Source organism: Lissotriton vulgaris, chromosome 4_1 (genome assembly GCF_964263255.1).
Source record: "Lissotriton vulgaris chromosome 4_1, aLisVul1.2, whole genome shotgun sequence".
NCBI classification, from domain to species: Eukaryota; Metazoa; Chordata; class Amphibia; order Caudata; family Salamandridae; genus Lissotriton; species Lissotriton vulgaris.
In genome coordinates, this window is record NC_141691.1 from 1,520,114,239 (window position 1) to 1,520,140,717 (window position 26,479).

At 43.8% G+C, this 26,479-nt stretch overlaps 1 protein-coding gene across 1 annotated transcript in view; it reads left to right on the forward strand.

Moving 5' to 3' along the window:
* The window catches only part of RP1 (RP1 axonemal microtubule associated), a 2,616,437-nt gene that overhangs the window by 1,959,756 nt on the left and 630,202 nt on the right, over window positions 1-26,479 (forward strand). The window contains exon 47 of the mRNA XM_086965756.1: window positions 21,638-21,896. Coding sequence (XP_086821882.1) covers window positions 21,638-21,896 — 259 coding nt within the window. The remainder of the gene's footprint in view (window positions 1-21,637; window positions 21,897-26,479) is intronic.

The following is a 26,479-nucleotide window of genomic DNA, read 5'->3' on the forward strand; positions in this document are numbered from 1 at the left end:
CCCTCTCAACAACATTCAACTCACCACTGACATTGTTTAAAACACCACTGGCCTTGTGAACACCGAGACTTCCCCCCTCCTCATAAACGGATTGACCCACAGTAAGTAAATCATTCACAACCCCATTGGTGTTCTCACCTACTCCAGCAAATTGTGCTTGTAAACAGCTATTCTCAAAATGGTCATCCATCCAATCATACATATTTGGGCTACAGTTAGTTTCTTCCTCCGCTCCATCATGCTGATCGTGACTAATGGCAATACTTTTCAAATTCCATACCTTTCCATCACTTTGTCTAACAGCATTTCTCAAAACCTCAATTACTTGTTTCTGTGGTTCAAAACGACTTTCACCTTTAGGTACTTTGTAAGGTTTCTTCACACGCACCCATTCATCTACTTTAATTTCCACATCCTTCGTACCATGGTGGTTGTCAGAAAACTCTTTACTTTTAGAATGAAGTAACTCCAAGTCATTCTTCACTTCAGTAGGTGACCGCTGTGTAATTTTCCCATCCATTAACCAACTAGGATTGATTTTACTTCTCGGTAACCTCCCTCTCATCATAACAAACGGAGACAAACCTGTACCAGTTTGCACTGTAGTCCTGTAAGCCCAGACTGCCTTTTGTACTTGAACCTTCCAATCCAATTTTATCTAACAGCTGCCTGAATAACACCTTTGATCACCCTGTTGAATCTCTCAACGGTGCCATTCCCACTAGGATTGTATAACGCAGTTGTCTTATGTCTAACACCACACTTCTGAAAATAAATACCAGCCATGTGCGACAAAAATTGCACACCATTGTCCGTAAGGACACACACCGGCAAACCCTCCATAATAAAAATTTAGTCCAAAAATTTTAACAAATTACATGTGTCAGCTTTGTCCACAAATCTCACAATAGGCCACTTTGTGAATAAATCAATAGCCACCAAACCAAACTCCTTCATTTCACCAATTGGCCCAATGATATCAACTGCAATCGTTCCCCACGGAAGCTCCGGAATCAATCCATCACTCATGCAAGGTTTCAAAGTTTTAGGAGTTTTATCCGCAGAACTACAAACTTCACAATTCCTAACAAACATTTCCGTGTCCCTATCCACACCTGGCCACAAAAACATACTTTTCACCATGGCTTTGTTCCTCCCAATGCCAAAATATCCCTCATGACATAGCTCTAAAACCTTCTTCCTTAAAGAAACTGGTGGAACAACCCTGTCACCTCTGAAAAGTATATCTTTCTGTAAAGATAACTCCATCCTAACCTCCCAAAATGCTATAAAATTTCCTTCCAAAAAGCATGTCTTGGCCAACCAGCACAGATATACTCTTTAACCTTCTTGAGTTCAACATCTCTGTCCTGTTCCTCCATCCACACTTTATTACTGATAGCAGGGGCTCCAGAATCATGAATTAAGGCGATACTAACATTTCCCCATGGGTCATCCACACACTCCTCTAGAGGAGATGGCAATCAGACAGGCAATCTGCGATTATATTGTCTCTTCCAGGCAAATAAACCATTTTATAAATAAATTCTTTCATGCGCATTGATAATCTTGCCATTCTAGCCGAAGCCCCAGAAATGCCATCCGATGACTGAATTTTTACCAAAGGACGATGATCTGTCCTGATAATTACTGGCTTCCCCAACACAAAGGCCCTAAAATGTTCGAGAGCCCATGCACAGGCCAACGCCTCCCTTTCAATTATGGGGTACCTGACTTCTGCCGGGGAAAGGGCTCTAGACGCAAACAGAATTATTACCTCTTTTCCTTTCTCATCTATCTGAGATAACACTGCACCTATACCCTTATCGCTCGCATCCGTAGTCAACAAACATTCAGCATTGGGATCAAAACTCGCTAAAGCATTGACACTCTGTAAATCAACTTTAATTCTATCAAATTCGTCTTGGCACTCTTTAGTTCAAACAAACTTGGCATTTTTCTTAAGCAAACTCCGAATGTTAAACACCTTTGATGCAAAATCTTTCACAAACTTAGCGCCATACTCCACCATACCAAGAAATGCTCTTATCTCCTCTTTGGTACTAGGTGTACCTGAATTCACAATATTTTCAATCAACGCTGGCTTAGGTTTCACTCCTTCTTCACTAATGATGTGTCCCAAATAAGATATGCTTCTTTTGCAAAATGTACACTTTGACAACTCCACCGTAAGCCCAGCCTCTTCCAAAACTTTCAAAACCTGTCTCAACTTACCATCATGTTCAACCTTGCTCTTTGCAACCACCAAAATATCATCCTGAAAGAACGCAATCATGTCCAAGTTCCCTAGTAACCTATACATTAATCTCTGAAATACAGCCGCAGCTGATGCCAAACCAAATGGCATTCCTCTAAACTGATAACACCCAAAAGGTGTGATAAAGGCAGTTAGATATCTTGATTCACTTTCCAACTCAACCTTGTGATATGCAGCAGACAAATCTATAGTCGAGAACCAAGTAGGGCCTTTAAAAGAGGCTACCACCTCATTGATCTTAGGCAAGGGAAATTTCTCTACAATGATATTGTTATTGAGATGGCGCAGGTCGATGCATAAACGGATCTTGCCGTTAGGTTTCCGTGCAACGACAATGGGACTGATCCATTCAGAGGCTTCCACTTCCTCAATTATCCCTTTAGCTAACAGTCCTTGCAATTCTCCCTTCACTTCATCTCTAATTAACATTGGGATGGGTCTGACTTTGTGCACTTTTGGTTCAGCATTCGCCTTAAGCAGTATTTTATGTTCAAAGCCCCTTAATTTTCCCAAAACTGCACCAAACACCCCTGGAAATTCTTTGCTCAAAACGTCACTCAACTTGCTCTCCTCGTCCACCACCAACACTTCTTTTTCACTATTAGGGTCCAAAATTATACTTAAACTTTTTTGATCCCACCATCCCAAAACTGATGGTCCCACCTTAGACACATATAATTTCCCTCTTGTGCTCCTTCCTTTAAATAAAAATGTGAGGCACCTGTAACCCAGCATCTCAATTCTCTTCCCCGTACAGCCTACCGGACAAATATCTGAATTCCTCAACTGATCACCAATTTTTCCCACAAAATATTTCTTCCAAACATCCTAATCTACGATGGTGTAAGGGGATCCTGAATCAGCATAACCTTCCACCACTACACCCCCCAAAGACACCTTACACAAAGGTTTTCCTTCTAAGGCATCATCAGATATATTGATGACGTAATTACCTCTCACATTCTTTACCCATTCCAAACTCCCTTCATCCTCTTCAATGACTAGCTCCTCTTCATCCCAAACATACTTTACATTGCTACGCTTGCGACACATTTTTGAAAAATGTCTTAACATTCCACAAATACCACATTTCTTATTATTAGCAGGGCAGGTCCTACTAAAAGTTAAATGTTCTTTGCTATCACATCGATAACATCTTCTTTCTTCTCCTCTTGCATCTTTTTTTTTAAATCTAGCAGGTTGACCAGTCCATCTTCCCTGTGAATTTTGATGATATCTTGTTTGAGTCTTACTCTGTGGTAGAATCTTACAAACTGCACTTGACGTTTTTTCCTGTTCAGATTCTTTCACAACAGAAGAACACCTTCCTGACATTTCCGCTTTCCTCATAATGGCCAACAAATCTTCTAATGGTGCATCACCGTTCACCCACAGTCTATCCTGTAACATTGTACTATTATTATGCATCACTAGCTGGTCCCGTATCAATTCGTCATTTAGAGCTCCAAATTTACAATCAATCGCCAACTTCTTTAAGTCATCCACCCACTCATCAACTGTCTCTGTTTTGCCTTGTTTCCTCTGAAAGAATTTGTGCCTAGTCACCCCCATGCACACCTTTGGCGCGAAGTATTTATCCATGTTTTTTATGCAGTTCTCAAAAACATTTAAATCTACCTCCTCCACTTTATTCATGCGAGAATATGTTTTCAGACCAATTGCTCCTAAGGAATGTAATAAGATTCTTTTCTTTTGTTCCGGTTTCATTTTCTTTTCTTCATCAATTGCCTCAATGTAATTAATAAAATGTTCCTTCCACTCAATCCATTTGATTTCCGGTCGAGTACCAGTAGCCCAAAAAGGTTGAGGAGCACTTATCGTAAAACTCTGCTGTGCCATCCTGTTCTCTGTATTCTCAGTATTACTGCAAACAATGTTCTCACTTGAGTCTCCTCTTTCCATTAAACTCTACTCTTTAAACTATTTCCTCCTTCCTGTATTAAAATTCTTACTCCCCGACAGCCTCACCTGTATTCTTCTTTCCTCCTCGTAATATTTACTTCACCACATTTTCCTCACAGCTTGCACTTCGCTGCGTCCAGCTTCAATTAGCAACTTCGTATTTCCAATATGGCCGCCGCGCAAGGTTACGTTGCGTGACTTTGCGCTATTGCATCATTTCCTCTTTGACACCGAAGAGCTTCCAGTAACCGGTCACTGCCTCGCGCGCCTCGCTTCATACACGCGCGCCTCGCATGGAATCTTACAGCTGTTTGTAAGATGCAGCGCTTGAAGGCTTCAACAGGCACCAAAAATATACTTAAAAGCTCTTCTTAACACAAGGTATGCCGCTTTTATAATATCCGCTTACCGCAGATATTCCGTAGATGTCGAACTCCACTTCAATCACTGTTAGAATAACAGTTCACAGCGATTCCTTCACGAGTTGTTTAAAATCGAAATTTTAAAGTTCCTTGAGTTCTTCAAAACAGTCCGTTGTAAGATGTCACAGCCATACCAGTGTAGATCCAAGTTTTATTGAAGCATAGGAAATAATACAGGTGAGCGCCAGGGAGCAGCCGCTGCCTTACACCACAGCTCCGCAACTGCCCCTCAATCATAAGATGCAGCACACACATTCTAGATGGCATCATCACATTCTTACTACCACCCACGAGCCTTAAAGATAAAGAGCAACACAACAATGTCTTTCGAAGCAGCCGGAGCTTGTGGAAGCAAGATGATGATACGACGTTGATCTGGTAGTTCATTGTGAGCGAGGAGTCCATTATGATGCAGAGGTTGTGTGCATGGTCCGTGGGTGTGGGGGGTTCACAGTGCGGTGGACCACCAGATGTTATCCCCGGCTGAGGGGGTGGTCCCAGGATGAGTAGTTCGGTCTTGTCGAGTTGAGCTTGAGGCAGCTATCTTTCATCCAGGTAGCAACAGCCTTAATCCCACTGAGAAAGTTGATTCTGGCAGCTGTGGGTTCATTGGTGAGAGAGAGGATCAGCTGGGTGTCGTCAGCATAGGATAGGATGTTGAGTCCATGGTTCCTGGTGATGGCCTTGAGGGGGCCACGTAGATGTTGAAGAGGGTGGGGTTTAAGAGGAGCCCTGAGGCACTCCACAGCTGATCTCTGTAGGTTCTGAGAAGAAAAGGAGGTAGTCTGTCTCGCTGTGTTTGACCGGTAAGGAAGGAGTGGATTCAGGCCAAGGCCTTGTCGCGGATGCCGGTACTGTGTAGTCTTTAGCCCCAGTCGAGGAGGGAGCCGTGGTCGTCGGTGAAAGCGAGTAGTGCGGTCTCAGTGCTGTGGTCACTTTGGAAGTCAGATTGAGAGATATCCGGGACGTGGTTCTCTTCAATTAACTCAGACAGTTGGGCATTGATGGCCTTCTCGATAACCTTGGCTAAGAAGGGGAAGAAGGAGATTGGTCTGAAGATCTTGAGGTCTGTCGGGTCGGCGGTTGGCTTCTTCAGCAGGGAGTTGATATTGGTGTGTTTCCAGTCGTCGAAGAAGTGGCGGTTTCTGTGGTATTCCATGACTTGATGTCATTTGGAATCACCTTATGTCATTTAGAAATAGTTTAAGTCATCTAGAATGTTTTAGCTTGATTTTGCACTGTTACTGTGGAATTGATGCTGTATTCGATGGAGTGGTTTATGGTGTGGCAAAGCTCTGGGGCATTGGAGGTGGCTGCTCTGTGATGTGACAAAGGCATGGGTCCGCCAGGGCTCCGGAGTGGATCCTAAAGTCTAAAAGCAAAGGGGACAAGTACATTTACAATGTGATGGTAGGGAGGATTGTTCCATGTTGTCTCTCCGGCATCTCCAATGGCCTCTTGCCTTCAACAAATATATTCTCTCCACTAGCATAGTGGATATATATTGTACCTCACTCTGTACAGAAAATAGCAGACAAATTAGTTGTGGGAACTTGGCTTAATAACAGGTTTAACAAACTTTTCTCCGGTTTCGTAATTACTAGCTAAGCCTATTTCAGTAGAGAATTCCCACTTTTTCATGCTGCCATAGTAGTTCATAAACTCCAAACGTTTCGATTTCAAATCAGTCTTTTCTTTGCAACATATTGAATTTGGGTATGTTTCATGAGGTCATGATAATTATTCTTTCTTTTTATGTTGATTCAGTTTGATGTACTGAAAAAGTACTGCCAGCAGGAAGCTGATCCCGTGCTGACCAAATTTCAACTCAATTCTTTCTATTATCATTACAACAGCAAGCACTCAGGTTGTGACCACTAAACCTCCATTAGCAATCCCTTGCTACCAAAGTAATTTTTTTGCTCCCAGTCATGGACGAAAGAAAAAGTCAGGCTATTACTCAATTTTCTGCCTTACCTCAAATAGTTAACATCCTCTAGCTCTGTTGCTCTTCTTAGTCCAACTATTTAAGAAGAAAACATGATAAGAACTAAAACTGTCAAGTTTGGATGTATCAGTCTCCAAAGTGCACTGCTTCGCAACCTAAAGCTCAAAAACTTGTCAACATAATTATAATAATTATATTCCATTAACTCAATTTCTCTTAGGCTCATGTATTACAGATATGCTCCTTAATTCACTCCAGTTTTATTTCATCACCCCCTCAGCAGGTCTGCCCTACTTCTTCAGCAATTTTCTCTGGAAAATATTTTTTGTTCCACCACATTTTTACCATTAAGCACAGTTCACATTATCCGAAATTGTAATTTCAGAGTAATACATTTGAATTCGTTAAGTGGTTCTTATATTCACCCCCATTTGATCAAAGGCATTTTTGGGAAAAAACACAGGTTTCATAATTATTGCCATTAGAATACTAATGGACTTATTTAAAGAAACGCAGAAACACCACTGGAGAAACCGGAGTCAAATATCTATCTGTGTAAACAGGAGTTTGCTCACAAATTGGAAGTCCTAGTTTAGTGGCCTCACCGCCACAATTTTCTCCTTCTAGATTTTTCCTAGAAACATGCGGGAGAGCAAACAGCCAGAAAAAAAGGCAAACTGCACACATATGTGTGATTTTGCATGTTATAGCAGATGCAAACGTCAAAAAAGGAGATATGTGCCACACAAAACAAATTCCTCCACCTCTCTTTCAATTTTCTAGTAATCGAGGCCAGGTTCTGATATACTGCACTCTTTAATATTGCTAAATTTAAAATTCACCAGGGTTGCTAGAAAGTGGGGGATTTACTGCTTAAAACTACTCTATCTACTGCATGGCATATGTACCGCTGTAACCCAGACCCACAACCCAGACCCACATGCACTAACTTGCAACACAATGCAAGATGCAGAAGGCGCTCACTAACAGTTGACCATGTGTGCCACACTGAATTAGGCTACACAACAGAAGCCAGAAAGGGACTAGCAGAAGAGTTCAGCCACAAAAAGACAACAAGCCGCACCTATAGTTTAATATCAATAATGGCAATGAAAGTGAAATTCTGGGAAACTTGAATACAGAAATAAATGTGTCTCAACCTTGAACGCAGACCAAACATTTGTATTCTGAAAAATACTTTCAAGAGCAGTAAAGTTAGATAGATTACATTTTAATCCATTTATCCGAATAGGACCACATCAAAGATGCAGACTAGAGAACACACCATGACTCAATCTAGATTAACGCAGAAAAGCGGCAAAGGAAAATGTAATCCTCAGGAATATCATATAATAGGAATGATGCGTAATACACCAAGATAAACAAGGAAGTCCTGGCCAAGTAACTAGTAGTGTACCAAGCAGACTGCCAAAGGGGAGAGGACCATTAACTTAAGAGAAGACGTGCACAAAGATTTAGGCCTAAAAAACAAAGCAGAAATGGAAAAGGTCACTGTAAACTAAACCTGGAATTAATGATTCAGGGCCTCAACTAGTGAACATTAAAACTGTAAACAATACAACAACCAAAAAGTAATGTTGATCAGGTGGAGAGGTCTAAGTTGATTCAGTGCAACCAGTGTTACCAAGAGAGCAGTCCTTTTTTAAGCACTAAATAATACTGCCTCAACAAGTCAGATCTAAATGGTGAGAGCAAAGTACAAAAATCTTATTCAGAGAATAAAAAAAGTGGTCAATTAAAAAATATATAAGCGGGGCCTCACGGGCGCATGGATATCTCACTGTGAGTGACTGCTGTACAAGGGATCAGGGATCCAAGTTCCCACCTTACGAAAGGGTGGTCCTGTCCCAGTATTAAATAAAAATGATCAAGACTATTATTACATAAATTAGATGAGATAAGGGAGCTATAGCCCAAGACAATCTGGATTTGAAACAGGCAAAAGCAAATCGTCCTAAACCCATTTATAACTCAGCTTTGAACTTCTCTGCTGAATGGTGGAACTCAATGTTAAGGACACTATTTACAATGCTGCGTCCATTCTGTGTGTCTGGTAACCTTGATGGAATACATTTTGTAGGCCAAGGGAGCAGTACAGTGTTCTGCGGTGTTGACAGGTTTGCTATGCTAACAAGTCAAACCACTTGACGTCATCCTGATGAGATTCAGGAAGAAAGTCCAAATGCCTTCCCCATGCAGATAGCAATGTAATGTAATTTTATTGTATTTGATTAATTAAAACCATTGCATAAAGTACGCATTAAAAATGTGTGATTATTAAGACAGGAAAAATAAAAAGAACAGGAAAGAGGCTATTTCTTTTTTTTAAAATACATTTCTAAAAGCTAAAAGTTTCTAGTGTAAAAGCGCCTTATTCAGCATGTTCTGAAGAGGTTCGAATGTCTGTGCTAAACGTTTTCAATTGTGCGAGTTAAAACTTCCTTATGCGGATAGGAAACAGTGTTGATGGGAGACCATGGCTTCATAAATGTATCCCTTAAGACAGTTTTACGCAGCTAATCAATAGAGACCACTGCTGAGCAGCCAGGTAAAGGAACCCAGTAACTCAAAAATACAAAGCATGATCAAGAAATTTGAGGTTCAAGTCCCTAAAAAATCCATTGAGAAAAAGGAGGAGTGAATAATTCTCAGCATATTGTTTGGATGGGAACATTGGTTCATAAAAAGATATTTGAAGAAAAATATTGCACAAACTTTTGGTTCAATCAAAATCCCTGCACATTAGGCGAAAACAACCATCATATGTTACCTGCTAGCGTGGGACAGGGAATATGGACCCACTTTTTCACATAATATATGTTTTCCCAGAAAATGGAGGAAAGAAAAGCCGTGTATGTCTCTGAATGAAAAAAAAACACAAAGAAACACAAAAAGTGACTATTTTATCTCACCTATTTAATGTGAACAAAAAGAGGTGAATTAAATATGCACCAAGAGAAAAGGGTCAGTAAGAAAAAATTTAAAATAGGCACTTGCAATGCAATAGGTCTTGCATTTGTTAAATGTCAAGCTACTGGCTTGGCAATTGGAAAAGAAATACAGCGTTCGCCTGTCTTTGATTTTAAATGTATTGACTTTTGTAGCAATGGCAGCGTGTCGCGCTTTGGCTTTAGATGTTTAAAGCTAAAGCTCAGCGTGCTGCCAGTGCTACAAAAGACAAATAGAAAAAAAAGTTGTACAGCCGCCTGTTTTTCTGTTTATTTACTATTCCAGCAATCGTGGCACGCCACACTTTAGCTTTAGATGTATCATGCTAAGGTGTGCATGCTGCCATTGCTATAAAGTAAATAAATGGAAAGGAAAAGTGGTGTTCGCCGGCCTTTGTTTTTTAGTCATTGACGTTTGTAACAATGGCGGCATAGTGTGCCTTAGCTTTCGTTGTTTAAAGTTATAGCGCGGCGTTCTACCATTGCCACAAAAGTCAATGCAGTGTCATGCAAGGGGGAGGGGCATGCCGGAGCAAACAATAAATACATTGCGTTATGGTCGGTAAAGATACTAAAATGCCATTGCCACAAACGTCAATGCAGTGTCGTGCAGGGGGCGTGGGCATGCCGGAGCAGACAATAAATACAATGTGTTACGGTCTGTAAAGTTACCAAAATACAATACATTACCTCAGCAGGTCAGCAGCAGTAGAGGAAGGACGGCAGTAATGATGCAAGGGAGGGGGTGCAAGTGAGAAGGCAGCAGATGGCCAGTCCAAAATAATACATTGGTGATGTCTGTGGGAGGGAACCAATGACTCAAAGGCAGGACAGAAGGCAGTATTGACCAAACCTAATAAAGGAATTTAGAAAGACAGACCAACTAACCAACCAGAAGCACTGAACATGTTGAATACCCACATCCTGAATACAGAATGTCTTGACAGCACTGCCTAGGCGAGACCTAAAAAGGCCCCATGCTCATCGGCAAAGGATTCAGTACTGCACAACATGATGGGCTATGCTGACTCAGCGCAAAGAAGAGCACCGGTCGTGCGTAAAAAAAATTAATTAAATTTGATATTTCTCTGAGTTCACACATTATTTTAGAGAGCATTGTTCAGAAGCAGAAAAGGGCAAAACGTGCTCCCTATTTCTATGATGTACTGTCTGAAAATCTAGTTCTAGCTCAGAAACACAGCAGGTTAAATTCATTTCGCTTACATGCTATAGACGCATAAAAGCAGATGCTTGGCTCCATGCTGAGCCCCAGAGCCCATCATGAAATGGCTCCTAGTGGGCTTAGAAAAGGTTGCAGATAGATGAACATCTCAAATTTACTGGGAATATGACAGTCACAGCAGGTAAAATAAAGGAGATACGTATCAGCAGATATCCAGACCTATGTCCTCCTGTTGCCCAAGAAGGCTAATCTCATTTTAATCCTGGGATAATTCATGCCCAATGAGCATGACTGATAACTGACCATGATAGGAGAACTAAAATCTTATTGAGGAAACAAAGGAGACTGACAGTTCATGGAAACAAAGAGTACTTTTCCCATATCCCCTTTCCAGTAACAGGGATTCCTAACTTTGCTAGATAAAAAAGCAAGGGAATTTTTTTTTAATATCTCTGCAAATTAGGAACCTCTTTTGATTGTACACACATCCCTAGTATGATCCTTACCATCAACCTACCCCTACCTGACACCATTCCCACTCCTCCTACCCAGATCTTTCTATTTCCACTCACCATTCCTCCCCAATGATGCCTGCCTAAAACTATCCAGTTAAAACGTTATTTTATTTTTTAACAATTATCCAAATGACACTGCACTCGTAATAAATAACAACATGCAAACGAGAAGAGAACATGCAATGTCACCACCAGACCCACCCTCACATGACCGAATGCATGTCATATTTGCCCAACGCAACCACAAGACATCCAGTATTCACCAAAAACATGTACAGCCACACTACACATGCAACTGCCTGTACAGCTACACCTTATAGATGAGCAATTTAATGTCTTTATATCCTTCAGTTCCTTCCCATACCAGAGGAAGCACCCATAAATCACAAAACGTCACCTCTGATTTGCATGCAACCATATACATTTCAAGGTTGATTTTTATTAAATGCTTATCAAATTACAGTTCACCAGATTTCCAGTGTTCATCAATACTGCCATGTAGGACAATCTACTGGTAAGCTATCCAGGAGAAACATCAGGCTTAGCATGAGCTGTGGCTGTGCTCCCACCCTGAAGAAATACATGATTGCACAAAGGTAAATGGGTTTCTGCAAGCCAAACCTAGGCTTACCATTGGCGGGTTGGTCTGAATAACAAATCATTGATCAAATGCAATTTGTGAAGTGTTGTTACCTCGGTGCAGCTTCTTGCCTCCCTATTGTTATGATACTGGTGTAAGGCATTACATCATTTCATAGTGGTCAGCCACGTTTTCCTTTGTGGTGTTTCTGCAATTAGGATTCTTTTGTGCGCTATGACACTGCTACACAGTATCACAGCATGTGTTTGTTTCCCCTAAATATCTGTTGTAAAAATAAGTTATTCCCAATTGGCATATTTAACTTTCCAGTAATGCTATGGCAAGCTGGTGCGGGAAATGCGCTATTGTCATGGTAGTTAAATATTATAGGCGGGCAGAAGGAAGTATGTATATCATCCACCAGGGCCCCTATAGGGCAGTGCAACCGGTACCGCCGCACCAGGTGCTGACTTCCGGTGGGCGCACTGTTTGCAAGTTTATTATGGTTCTAAAGCACCTTCTGCTGCATTACTTTCTTCCAGCGATTTCCAGGCAACAAAAAAACATAGGAAGATAACTCCAACGATAAATGTTCTTCCTGGAGCAAGAGCAGAGTTTTGTTTAGACCAGTACAACTGGTCACTTCCCCCACCCACATCGCAGGTCACACACTCGACCCCATCTTCACCTCCAGCAATCATGTCTCCTTCAGCCACACTACGGATCTCCTCTGGACTGACCACAGCTGCGTTCACTTCACCTACAACAAACCAAAACCCACCAACCACCTCCAGCCAACTCTGCAAAGAAACTGGAACAAAATCACCACGGACCAGATCTCCGCATCGCTCCTTCTAAATACCCCAGCCCACTCTTCTAACGCAAACGAAGCCGCCGCCAACCTGACCCTATGGTTATCCAACACCGCCGACACCTTAGCACCACTGAAGAAACGTCAAAGCAAACCTGGCAGCAAAAAGGCCTCATGGTTCAACGATGATCTCAAGAAGTCCAAGAAACTCTGCCGCTCCCTTGAAAAGGCCTGGAAAAAAGACCCAACCACTAGCACCAAGGACGCCTTCAAAAACGCCACCCGCACTCACCACCAACTAATCCGAAAGGCCAAGAAAACAGCATTTAAGGATCGACTTGACAACAACGCCCACAACAGCAAGGAACTTTTCAACATCGTCAAGGAATTTTCCAATCCCTCGGCCAACTCCAACGACATCACCCCCTCTCAAGCCCTCTGCGACTCCCTGGCCTTATTCTTCCACAACAAGATTGCAGACATCCACAACAGCTTCGACAACCAACCCGGAAACCAACCCACCCTACCACTCACTGAACATTCTCCCCCCGTGAACACCCTTAACGACTGGAACCCAATCTCCACTGAGGACACAATCCGCCTGATGAATTCCATCCACTCAGGATCCCCCACAGACCCATGTCCTCACCACATCTTCAACAAAGCAGACTCCGTCATAGCACCGCACCTCCTAGACGTCATCAACTGCTCCTTCAACTCCGCCACCTTCCCGGAAGACTGGAAACACGCTGAACTCACCGCCCTTCTGAAAAAACCCACAGCGGACCCCACCGAACTCAAAAATTACCGCCCCATCTCGCTCCTTCCATTCCCGGCCAAAGTCATCGAGAAAGCTGTCAACAACCAGCTCGCCGCCTTCCTCGAAGCCAACAAATCCCTCGACTCCTCACAATCTGGCTTCCGAGCAAAACACAGCACTGAGACCGCCCTCATCGCAGCAACAGACGACATTCGAACTCTACTGGACAATGGAGACACAGTCGCCCTCATCCTCCTCGACCTCTCTGCCGCATTCGACACAGTCTGCCACAGCACCCTTCTACAACGCCTCAATAACATCGGAATCCAAGGAAAAGCACTTGAATGGATCACCTCGTTCCTCACCGGAAGAACCCAGAGAGTCCGCCTCCCACCATTCAAGTCCGAGGCCACTGAAGTCATCTGTGGCGTACCACAAGGATCCTCACTCAGCCCCACCCTCTTCAACGTATACATGAGCCCCCTCGCGGCCATCGCCCGCCAACACAACCTCAACATCATCTCTTACGCGGATGACACTCAACTGATCCTTTCTCTCACCAATGACCCCAGCACCGCCAAAACTAACCTTCACGAAGGAATGAAAGAAGTTGCCGAATGGATGAAACAAAGCCGTCTGAAACTGAACTCAGACAAAACAGAAGTCCTCATTTTAGGTACATCCCCCTCTGCATGGGACGGCTCCTGGTGGCCGGAAGCCCTCGGAAAAGCACCCATCCCGACAGACCACGCACGAAACCTGGGCGTCATCCTTGATTCTTCACTCTCAATGAACAGACAAGTCAGCGCCGTATCCTCTTCCTGCTTCAACATTCTTCGCATGCTCAGAAAAACATTTCGCTGGATCCCCACCGAAACAAGGAAAACAGTCACCCATGCTCTGGTCACGAGCCGACTGGACTACGGAAACACCCTCTACGCAGGCACTACCGCTAAACTCCAGAAGAAACTCCAACGAATCCAAAACGCCTCAGCCAGGATCATATAAGACCTCCACTGGCTACCCGTCAATAAGAGGATCACTTTCCGACTGCTAACCCACGCACACAAATCACTCTACGACATCGGACCAGAATGCCTCAACTCACGACTGTCCTTCTACACCCCCTCCCGCCAACTACGTTCTTCCAGCCAAGCCCTAGCCACTGTACCTCGCATCAACAAGACCACCATGGGAGGCAGATCCTTCTCATACCTGGCTGCTAAGACATGGAACTCACTCCCCGCTTACCTTCGCCTTACCCAGAACCACCTAGCATTCAGAAAACAACTTAAAACGTGGATATTTGACAAGTAATCCTCCTCCCCTTTCTAAGCGCCTTGAGACCCTCTGGGTATGTAGTGCGCTATATAAATTCTCTGACTTGACTTGACTTGACTTGACTTTAGTTGAGGTTTTGACTGGCGATAAAGTAGCGCAGAAGGTTAATATACCTGTTGCAAAAAACGTGTACTATGCAGATTACAGAGTGCATAATAATGTAAATAGGTCAATGGCTTACTGCTTTTAAAAGAGACATCCTTTGGTTACTTGCATTTTATAAATTAAAATCCTAATATAGAACAGTGAGCTATTGACTTTCATCAAAGAACTGCATGCACACTGCAAAGTATAGGTTAGACCATAGATGAATGTTGCAAAAAGGGTTAATTTAGGTAGAAATCGATTCTTATTATGAAAGAGAACCCCCAACTTTGGTGTTCCTTTTTAAATTCTGAGTTTGTCCTTCTCCAGGCCAAGCACTATTAAACTTTACTCTCTACCAGTATGGATGACATATGACTCCTACACCTTATAGTAGTTTGTCTTATGTAACATTTCCTATACACTGGTTTACAAACGTATTATTGGTTGTCTCTGTGTCATGTGTGTGTGATGCAAAGTGCTCTAAAACCCTACACCAGTGTTTCCCTAACTGTGGTCCCCGGCCCCCAGGGGTCCCTGACACATTCCCAGGGGGTCCACAGGCAGCAGTTTTAAAAGCACTGCAAAGTATCTTCTTTAATTAGCAGTTTTCTAAGAGCAATAAAAGTGTCAAGATAACGCCAGTGATTAATGCCATGCTGGAGAGACATGAGAATTTTGTCCAGTGGCAGCTTTGACTGATCTAATGTAGCACAGAGGGTTGATATGCCTAACCAAAGAATGTGTACCATGCATTTTAAAAAACAGTATTTTATATGCATAGGTCAGTGGGTTACTGCTTTTGTCAGAGATTCTTTTGTTAGAGTGCAGTTTATAAGAGACAATGGTAATCTAGCACAGTGACCTATAAACTGTCATCAAACAGCTGCTTGCAAACTGCAAGGTACAGGTTAGTGACTTATGCTTTTTCCCAGTCGTTCATTATCCTGTAGCTGCTAAAAAGTTTTATTTGGGTGGAAATACATTTTTATTGTTTAAGTCAATGCTAACCAATGTGTTATGTTCTGAATCCTGAGTTTGTTCTTCTCCTGACCAAGCACTCTTTAAAAATGCCTACCAGTATGAATGACTTGTGAATTCTACACCTTGTAGTCCCCTTATCCTTATCTAACATTTTCTATACTCTGATTTGAATGTATGATTCACTGTCTCTATATGTGTGTGATGTAAAGTGCTCTGACATCCTACAATGGTATGAGAGATGCTATAAAAAGTGAAATACACATGACAAAGGGGCCATGGAGAGATGAGAAGCACAGTTGGAGGGTGATAGTGGGGGAATCATTGAAGAACCCCCAGAAAGATTGTCGTATTCTGGTGCATGGTCAGGTCTTCATTTACTATTCTTTAAAAGCTAATTCAATTCAATATATAATGATAAATGTGTTGTAGACTGCCCCATTGTTTCCTAAATTTCTTAGGGGGAGAGCCTCCCAAATCAATCAATCAATCAATCAAGATATTTGTATAGCGTGCTAATCACCCGGAGGGTCTCAAGGCGCTTGGGGAGGGGGGGGTCCGCTACTGCTCGAACAGCCAGGTCTTGAGTTGCTTCCTGAAGGAGAGGTGGTCTTGGCTCAGACGGAGGTGGATGGGGAGGAAGTTCCAAGTCTTGGCTGCCAGGTAGGTGAAGGATCTTCCTCCCATGGTGGCTCTTCGGATGCGTGGAACGACGGCGAGGGCGTGGCTAGTTGATCGGTGCTGTTTCCGGTCCAGGGAAGACATGGCTTGGCAGTTCGGGCTGGACTGTTCCCATGAGGCACAGGGTCAGACTGATTTGCATATAGCCATGTCTGAACTGGGTGGCAGAGTGGGCTAAAGAACGGTGATGGATTAAACCCAGATCTTTTGACTGGGTGTGAGTGTTTGATTGATTCAGATGCTCCGTCCATCACCACCCCCTTTTGTACCACTTTTGGTCGCCGTAAGTGAGGCAGGGTATGCTCAGACGTGAGTCCCTTGCTCACTTTGCCACTGGATTCAAGCAAGCCGGGCTGAAGACGGCTGGAATGCCAGAAACCGGTCCTCAAAGCTTATTTCCGGTCCAGGGAAGACATGGCTTGGCAGTTCGGGCTGGACTGTTCCCATGAGGCACAGAGTCAGACTGATTTGCATATAGCCATGTGGGAACTGGGGTGGCAGAGTGGGCTAAAGAACGGTGATGGATTAAGCCCAGATCTTTTGACTGGGTGTGAGTGTTTGATTGATTCAGATGCTCCGTCCATCACCACCCCCTTTTATACCGCAAAGGGTGCCACCAACGCTAAAGCTGGTCCTTCCACCCATATTTATGACTAAAATGTATGGCTCCAAAGAATGCCATACGGTCTTGGTGGGCTACAGTTTAAAGCCACAGTAGTGAATCATGGCAAGGAAAAGTGTTTGGCCATATTCAAAACCTCCTTTTACGAATTTAGTAATTCCCTCCTACGTGTGTTCGGTAAGATTCATGTATAAAAGTGCTTAATGTATAAAAGTGGTATAAATTTAATATTAAAGACATCTATTTCCCTGGAGTGCATAGTTGTCAAAAGCCGTTTTTCCTGGTTAGTCCAACTGACATGTTCCATAGTCAGGTCTGAATGAGATTTCACATCAATTTTTAAAACTTAAATTGGAAAACTAGTAGAAAGTTCATAAAAAGTTATGTTATTTACTTGTTTTTGTCAGAAATCTAATTCAAGGGTGAAAGTGATTTTTTTGTAGTGTAATCGTAACTTTTAAAAGTGTACTTTGCGCTCTTTCAAAGGAAACTGGATTAAAGCCAGTTTGTCTGACTGAAACTACCGGCCCAGTGTCTGTAACTAGTATTTCAGACTAGGTGTGAACAGCTGATCTCCTAGAAGATAAAGCAGCTGTCTTTGAGCATAGGTGGGATGAAGATATTTGTGAATGCCCAAAGAGTTAGTGGACTCCTCATATCTGAAAGGGAATACCAGGCTCCTGCAAGCGGGAGAAGGCTAGGGCCATTTTGAATGAGGCACTCATGGGGGGTGTACTGTAATGGGGGGAAGAAGTACTATAAGACGCGATTGGCTTTCTGTGGCAAAATTGTCAAGATTCCATGTATGGAATTCTGTAATTACTGACTAGTGCACTGGATATGAATTGAACCTCACCACTACACCCTCAGAGCAGGCATGAACTTGGAAGAGAATTCAAATGAAAAGGAGAATTCTGCCTGACTACAGGGAAAGAAGACTGAAGGACTACTGATCCTTGCTAGCACCCAGGAATGGAATGCTCTCCATGGGTAACTATGGCCTACTTTTGCTTCCACAGAAAAGCAAAAGGTAGGAAGTATTCCCGCTCTGTCAAAAAACACCCCCTTTACTAATTGGGTGTGGACTGCTGTGGATTGTGAGAGAGCCCTGGCTAAACGACGCCTGTCCTTAGGAACATTTGAAGTCAGCCAATTGATTGACCTCTGGAGGACGGAGACAAGGCATGAAGTTGACCTATGGAGGGTGCAATCTCAATGGCCAGGATTCACAGGTTCATCCCACTATGAACTTTTAGCCATGAAGCAAACGCCTGTGGGATCTTGCTGCAAAGTTATCTGGCCTTGTGGAGTTCTGCCTGACTGCAGCTGACATAGCAGTCATGTGTAAGGAATGAATTAGTTGTTTGCTCCTTCTACCATTGCTATTAGGTTAAGCAGAGATTCACTGAGAACTCTGTTGTGACAGAGTCAGAATGCTTCTTACAGCTGGCTTTCAGGTGTGTGAGCAGGACATTTGTAGTAGTAGTTTCTAAGTCGTGAGGCTTGTTGCACAAAGGGTTTTCACCTCACTAAGATTGGTCACTGAGACCTGAATCCTCTTGCAGTCAATTGCATGGGTCTCATCATAACTAGTGCATGAAGCCACATTTCTCTAAATAAAATACCAATTATACTGCTGTGACCAAGTTATCACCTACCCTGACCCTGGGCAAGTCTCCTAAAGCAACATAGAGGTAAGTTTCCAAAACACGACAGTCGGCAGTTACCTATAAGGTTGACCCAAATCTACCTGTTGAGCATTTCAGAAATATGGTTAGCCACTCTCTTGGGATCAGGTTTTGGAGGGCATTGATTCCAGCAGAGGTTCCAGAGTTTCTAGGAGGCAGGTGGTAATTCGTATTGAGCAGAATGCATTAGGGTCATTGTCCTTCTTCCGCATTGTTCCTGCTCTGAACTCTCTTTTAAAGCAGACCTATCATTCCATTGACAAGTGATTAAAATGCAAATCACTAAAACTCCTCCAGAGCTGGGCCTGGGGGCTCAGTGGACTAATGTATCTACTGCAGGGTCCTGTGTTCGATCTGATGGTCACAGGTTCAAAACCCTCAGTATTTCATCCATCTTAGATCAATATAATGTATACCATTGAGTTGGGTAACAATAAACATCAGTTATTCAGCACCAAGAGGCCTACAGGTGAATGTGCGCTTTACAAATAAACATGTTATGTTATACCCTAGGTCCCCAATTTTACTACAGCATAATGTTGCTGTTGAGGTGTGATTAGCTGTATGAACATCCTTGTAGCATTATTTGCATGTGTATTTTCAAAATAGCAGAAGTCAACTTAGTGGCTAAGGAGCTTCCTTCTGTCCTGCAAGTCCAACCAACTCTAACCTGTTCAGCCTAGTCCACTTCGAAGTCACCCCAGTATCCTTTGATGGCACTAGCATAGATTGTCACACAGATCACAGGCGAATAAGCATCTGAGGTGAACCCCTTCTTTAAACACATAGGTGATATCAGGGATATTATATATCACATATTCAGTTATTGAGCCAAGATAAACTTCCTGATCCACCTGACTGTGGGGTGCATTACATTTGAAGCTCTTGGCCTGGCAGATGGATTAAGCAAGGCTGCTGAGTGGTGTAAAGACGTGAAACAGTGGGATTCTCTCAGTCACAAGCGGGGATCTCGTTCGAATCAGACATACCAGAGTATGAAACCTGAAAAAGATATTGCAAATGTGGATGCATAGTTGATCTTTCCATGTAAATGTATGTACAGGTTCTGGTTTTAATAGAACTCTTCAACATGGGTCCGGCCATAGAGCTGCCAGGACCCAGTGCAGCTTTCTAAGCTGCATGACTTAAATTTGAATTGTAAAGAGGGAATATCCAGTTGTACAATTCTGTGATTGATGCAGATGTACCAAGCAGAGAGGCTCGCATTTTTACCTCTATGTGAGGGAGTTATATGTATGTGTTAGTCTCTAGTGTCAACCAATTTTACCATAGACCAATATATTATAGTCTTGCTTAGAGAAAACAAAGGCCCTTTGCTTTAACAAAATTATAGCACAGCCCATGTTGCTGAGAATGTTTAATACTCCGGAGGTCACGGCAGAAGTCAATATTCTAGAAGTCCAAAAAGACAAAAAAAGGATTCAGAATATGGTGTAGGTATCTTTTCCCACAGTAACAAAATGCAAATTTCCAATGGAAAACTGCAGGTTGTAAATGCTATCTTCAAAGAAATACTCTATTGAATAATTGCGGGGGGTACATACAAATCTGATCTCCAATGTCTGCTTAGACAGAATGGGATACTATGAATGGACACCTCAATTTGTGAGATATATCTTGTAATGAGCTATGCTTATGGATCTTATACATGAAAATATGAACTGATTTGTGCATGCCTCCCTAACAAGCCAGAATGTCAGTGAAACTCCCATAAGGTGTTGTACCATGCAATCAAGGTATTTTTTCTGAAGAAGATGGTTGTATGGCTCGCAGTGCAACTCTAAGCTGTCAGATTCCTGGGTGTTCTGATGGGAGCAACCACACAGTTTGTTTTGGTGAGCACACGGACAGAATGCTGGCAGTGAAGCTCTCCAACAAAATTACCAAGGCGGACATTAACTGTTCACATTGGTGACCGCATGTTCAGGCTAAAGTATGAAAAAAAGTAATGGCTGGAAAGCTATAAGTGATCCCAGCCACTGGTAATTACGTGGGGTTGCATGCCAGTCCATCATTATTTTGCACAAAATGTCATCTGTGTGGACCCAGCTACATGCAAATCAGTCTTGACCCTACTCCAGTGGTAACAGTCCAGCCCGAACTGCCAAGGCTGGTCCTCCCTGAACCAGACACAACAAACCCAAGACTGGTTTTGTACAACTTAGGGCTCATCAGCTAGATATAACTTGGTTTCAGTGAGACTGTGCACCGGACTCATGTCTGGACATACCCTTCTGACTTAGGATGACACACTAAAGTGTACAAAAAAGTGATGGGTGGAATGCTTAAATTCATCTTAGCCTCTGGTAATTACCCAGGCCGCAACCCTGGTTCATTGGCATATTGCACACCATGTCACCTCAGTTTGGTCCCAGTTATATGCAAATCAGTCTGGACCTTGTTCACGCAACAGTATCTATCATGCAAATAAATGATCTGTCCCTCCAATATGTCTGTGTCCCTGTGAGGCAGCATGTAAACAAACCTGGAATGGGGATGACTCAAGTCCATGTACGTCTTTCAGCAGTGGATTGATTTATGTGCCATGTGTGTATCTTGTTGCCTATAATTACACTTCCTGTGGCAATTGATTTAGAAGTGTGAAAGGTCTTACTGAGATAGATGCAAAGTAATTTATTGTACCTCAATTAAAAAAACTATTAGATGCAATGATTACTCATCAAGTTTTCAATCGATGAAATTAAAAAAATCTGATTTGCCTTGAAATTAAGCTTAGTAGCCTAGATGAAAATCACTGTAAAGATCACTTGCAGACATGGTTCCTGTTTTTCACAAGAGTAATTGAGTTTATGTAACTTGATCCCATCAGGTCAATATCTTCACCATAAGAGCAATTGATCTTGGAATGATCAGCAAAGTGATTGTTGGGCATAACGCCATTGGATATGGAGCTGGATGGTACCTGGACCACATAACCATACAAGAATCTGGACTGATGGACACTGAATATTGGTTTCCATGCCAAAAGTGGTTGGATAGTGAGACCAACGACAAGAAAACAGAACTGGAATTAAAACTCCTGGGAAAAATCAAAAAAAGAAGCAAAGGGTTGAAATCAACCATGTATGGTAAGTTGTAGTGTGAACATTTACAAAATATGAGCACATTAATCACCAATACCTATGCAAATAAAAGCCTTCATAGTGACACCTAGGGTCCCTTTACATAATGGAACTAGAAAGTACATTGATGATACAAGTGTTATTTAATTACATTTGCTAAAGTTTCATTTACTACAAAGATGCAGTGGCAAATGTAATATTGTTATCTACTGCTCACAACATTACCACCAAGTTAATACAGTGGTCATTGTCAGTGCTGACAGTTACAAAAAAATCCACTAAAATGCCTTATTTATTATTAATGTAAATACACCGTTCTGGATTCCTTTCAGATTGGTCAGAAAGCACATTCAGATGCTGGATCTTGTTGAGTAGATTGGATTTGCATAGAAAAGGGTATGTAGTGTGTGATTGAGAGGACATGGGTAGAGGTTCCCTGTATCTATGTATGTGTTATGGTATTTGTATAGTACCAAACTAGCCAAAAACAGCAGAGCGTTATACAGGGTCAAAGTCAATCGAACTGTAGAATCCATGAGTGATAGCAGAGATAGCTGGGTTCTGGGAGCAGAAGTGGTCTGTTACTGCATTATGATGTAGTGTTCTGTAAAGAGGTGCATCTTCAACTCTTTCGTAAATTGGAGTAGTGTTATGGTGGCCCTAATGAATAGGTGTTTTTTTTCCAGATTATGTGAGCATAGATGAAATAGGCCTTCAGCCCTGAGAGCCATCGGAAACGGGGAGCTTGTCCCTAAGAAAAGAAGGGTTCTTGTAATTGTGGCTTCGTAAATGGTGCAGCTACTTTTGAAGGTGCTCTGGGCTGGCAATGGGATCCAGGGGAATTCTGTCTTGAGTGGTGTGATTATATACTTTCAGTCCCGGATAAGACGTGCTGTATTATGCCGTATGCCCTAATGGGAGGACCTGTTTGGATTCTGGAGGGGACCTAGAGCAGGGAGTTACCACCATCCAGATGCAAAAGTACGAAGCATTGAACAGCAGTTCTGAAGTTCCTTTCTGGAACAAACAGTTTGACTTTAGAAGAGAGAGTTGCTACTAGGTTGTCTTTGTTTTTTGGCAATGTGTTAATTGGAGATAAGGTTGCTGTCCATGGTGAATTCATGTGACTTGGCACTTGATGAAGATTTGGTTTAAAGCTGCCAAAGGCCATGTCATTTTGCCAAGTTTATACTATTTCTTGCTTGCTGTTCTTGGCAAATAGCAGAAATTCTGCCTTGGTAGGTTTTAGCTTCAGGCGGGTGCTGGACATCCATGTCTGGATGAGGTGCAGGCAGTGTTTGGGGCATTTGATGTCTGTAGCAGAGGAGGCTTACAAGTAAAGTGGAGAGTAGGGGAGTTGAGCAGAGGAGACTTAAAAGCAGAGTTTCCTTTGATGTAGCAGCGGAGCATGATCCCAAAAACCTTGGTGTGCATAACTGAAATGAGCCTGAAGCAAATGAAATTGGGAATAACTTCACACAAAAAAAGTGTTGAGGCTGTATATCCACTAGTCTAATTCAACTCCATGTTACATATACTGGTAGCAGGCAGCTTCGAAGACCTAGCTGCCAAATGTACATATATTTTCTGGCCAGCCTATTGCATTTATGTATTCAACACTGGAAATAAATGCATGCTTTCAAATAGATCATTTTCAAGGCCATGTCTTTTTATTCTTGCCTATAATCTCACTGCACCCATCTCTTTTTTGGAAAACAGATTTTTATTGAGTGCATAGTAAGCATATATATACTGTAACGCTCTGTCACCCAGAGTCAATCACCAACATCATTAAATTGGAACACATATGCAGTCATTTTCTCATATTACAGTATAATAGACAAAGAGAACGTACAAATCAAGGATACGACAAACTGGTCCCCCCCCCCATGCCCCCCCCACCACCCGCAACTCCCTCCCCCTCCCTGCGCGCTGCTGCCTGCTCTACTGGGTTATACATTTTCAGTATATAGCGTGGCACTGCCACTAACAATGGTATATAGGTGCCAAGGTAGTCCGGCTACATTCGAGGCTGGTCTGTGGTGTCATCGGGAGTTGGGTCCAGCTCCAGGCCGCGATAGTCCGCCCACCGTTTCCACACCCTATAGTGTTTGAGCGGGCACCCCCTGGCCACAAACACAGGCTGCTCCATCCCCATGCAAAAGTCCATGCCCCGCTTCCATGCCGCCAGAGAGGGGGCCTTGGGCGCTTTCCACGAACGCGCAATGTCACGTTTCGCCAATGTTAAGTCCAAGAGAAGCAAGTGGCGCTTGGATCTGTTCCTTCCCACCCCAGCCATAACATGTAACAAAATCAGATTAGGGTCTCTCTGAAGTACCCAAGCTAGTACTTCATCCAGGCACCGGAGCACTCCTGTCCAAAATCTCTGCAACACCCTGCATTCCCACACCGTATGTAATAACGTTCCAACCTCCGTCCCACACCTGAGGCAATCCGGGGATGCAATTAGACCCGCCTTCCATAGGCGCTGCCTAGTATAGTACGTGCGGTGTAGGTACCTAAATTGTATGAGTTGCAGGCGCATGGATATCGCAGCACCCCTAGGGCTCTCCAGTGCCTCCACCCAATCCTCCTCATCCATGTCCCCAACGTCTTGTTCCCATGTTGTTCTAAGGTGCTGCAGGTCTGTGGTACAGTGCCGAATGATGGATTGGTATAATCGGGACAGTTTCTTGTCGGGTGGTTCCCCCATAAATAGTTTTGCCTCTAGCGGGCTACATTCAGGCAGGTCATCCAACCCCGCTATATATGGTGTCAAAGCATGACGAAATTGAAGATATTTATAAAACTGGGTTCTCGGCATCTGATATTCTACACGCAGGTCATCAAAGGACCTGAGCGCGCCCCTTGCCATGACATCACCTAAGGTGGAGATGCCAATCGCATCCCATCCCCGAAATCCCAGCAAGGTGTCCATCTGGGGCAGGCGGCCATTGCGCCAGAGTGGGGTCTCACAGGTTAACACGTTCCACCAACCCATCCTACGTAGCGTCTGTCTCCAGAGTTGAAAGACCACCTGTGTGGCCGATGGCAAGGCTTTCCTAAGTGGCGCCGAATATAGCAGCGTATGGACAGACGCTGTACCCATCAGAGCCTGATCCACCGCGTAGGCGGGGTCGCTCCTGTCGGCATACCACCAGTCATTTAGGACCAGCAAGTGGGACGCCTGGTAGTAGGAAAGAATATCCGAAGTGGCCAGGCCCCCAGTATAGGTGGACCGGAAGCAGGTCCGCAGGGCAACCCGCGCCGTGCCCCCCTCCCATAGAAAGCGGCTGAGCGCCGAATTGAGGCGCCTGAACCAACTCTGCGCAATCAGGACTGGGTGATTCTGCAGCTGATAAATCAAACGCGGGAGAGCCACCATCTTAAAGATGGCCGACCGACCATGTATGGAGAGTGGCATTCTGGACCAGACTTTAATGTTGTCTCGGGTGCGCTCCCACACCGGGGTAATGTTACGTTCCATCACAACGGAGGCGTCCTCCGACAGAAACACCCTCAAGTATTTCATACCATCCGTGGCTATTTGGAGCTCCCCTGCCCAACCTCCAACAGGCTGCCTAGTACCCATAGTGTAGACTTCTGAGGGTTCAAATATAGTCCAGAAGTTTCACCAAAAATTTGCAGGATGCGCAGGAGCCGAGGCCCCGAGCGCTCCAGGTCGGTGAGGAAAAACAGTACATCATCGGTGTACAGCGCTATCCTATCCGTCACTACCCCGGCCCACTGGAAGCCCCTGAGCTGAGCGTCTATCCGCACCCACGCCGCAAGGGGCTCCATAGCAAGGGCGAACAAATATTGGGAAAGGGGGCAGCCCTGCCTCGTCCCACGTTCAAGCCGAAAGGAGCAGGAAATCTCTCCCCCCACTCGCACCGCCGCCGTGAGATCTGTATATAGGAGCCGCACATATGCCAAAAAGCGAGGGCCCAGGTTGAGACACCCCAAAAGAGCGAATAAATACGTCCAGCTTAGGGAATCAAACGCCCTATCCATGTCAGTTAAGAACAGTGCAGCCCTTTCCCCCAACCGTCTCCAGGCCGATACTGCAACTTGCGCCCATCGTATGTTTTGGCGAGTAGCCCGCTGCGGCATAAAACCAGCCTAGTCTGGATGCATCATGTCGGTAATGTACGGCTTGAGTCTATTGGCGAGGGCCTTAGCTAGTACTTTGGCCTCCGTGTTGAGCAGGGAAATCAGGCGATAGGACGAATGGGCCTCTAGTGGTCGCCCAGGTTGAAAAAAAAATTACCACCTCTGCATGGCGCCAGTCCGGCGGCAGCGAGCCGGTCTCACGTGCCTCCTCAATAACTGGGCGCAAGTGCGGGCCCAGCTGAGTCACGTAATGTTTAAAAAACTCGGCAGGGAACCCATTCGGCCCCGGAGCCTTGCCCGGGTTCAGTTCACCCAACGCTGTGGTGAGCTCCTCATCCGACAGGGGGCGGTCCAATACTTCGCAAGCCTCATCGGTGACGGCCTTGGGAGGAAGGTCGTCTACAAAACGCTGCACCACCTCCGCCTCCAAACATTCCCATGGCAGGTAAAGAGCCTCATAATATGCGGCGAAGCTA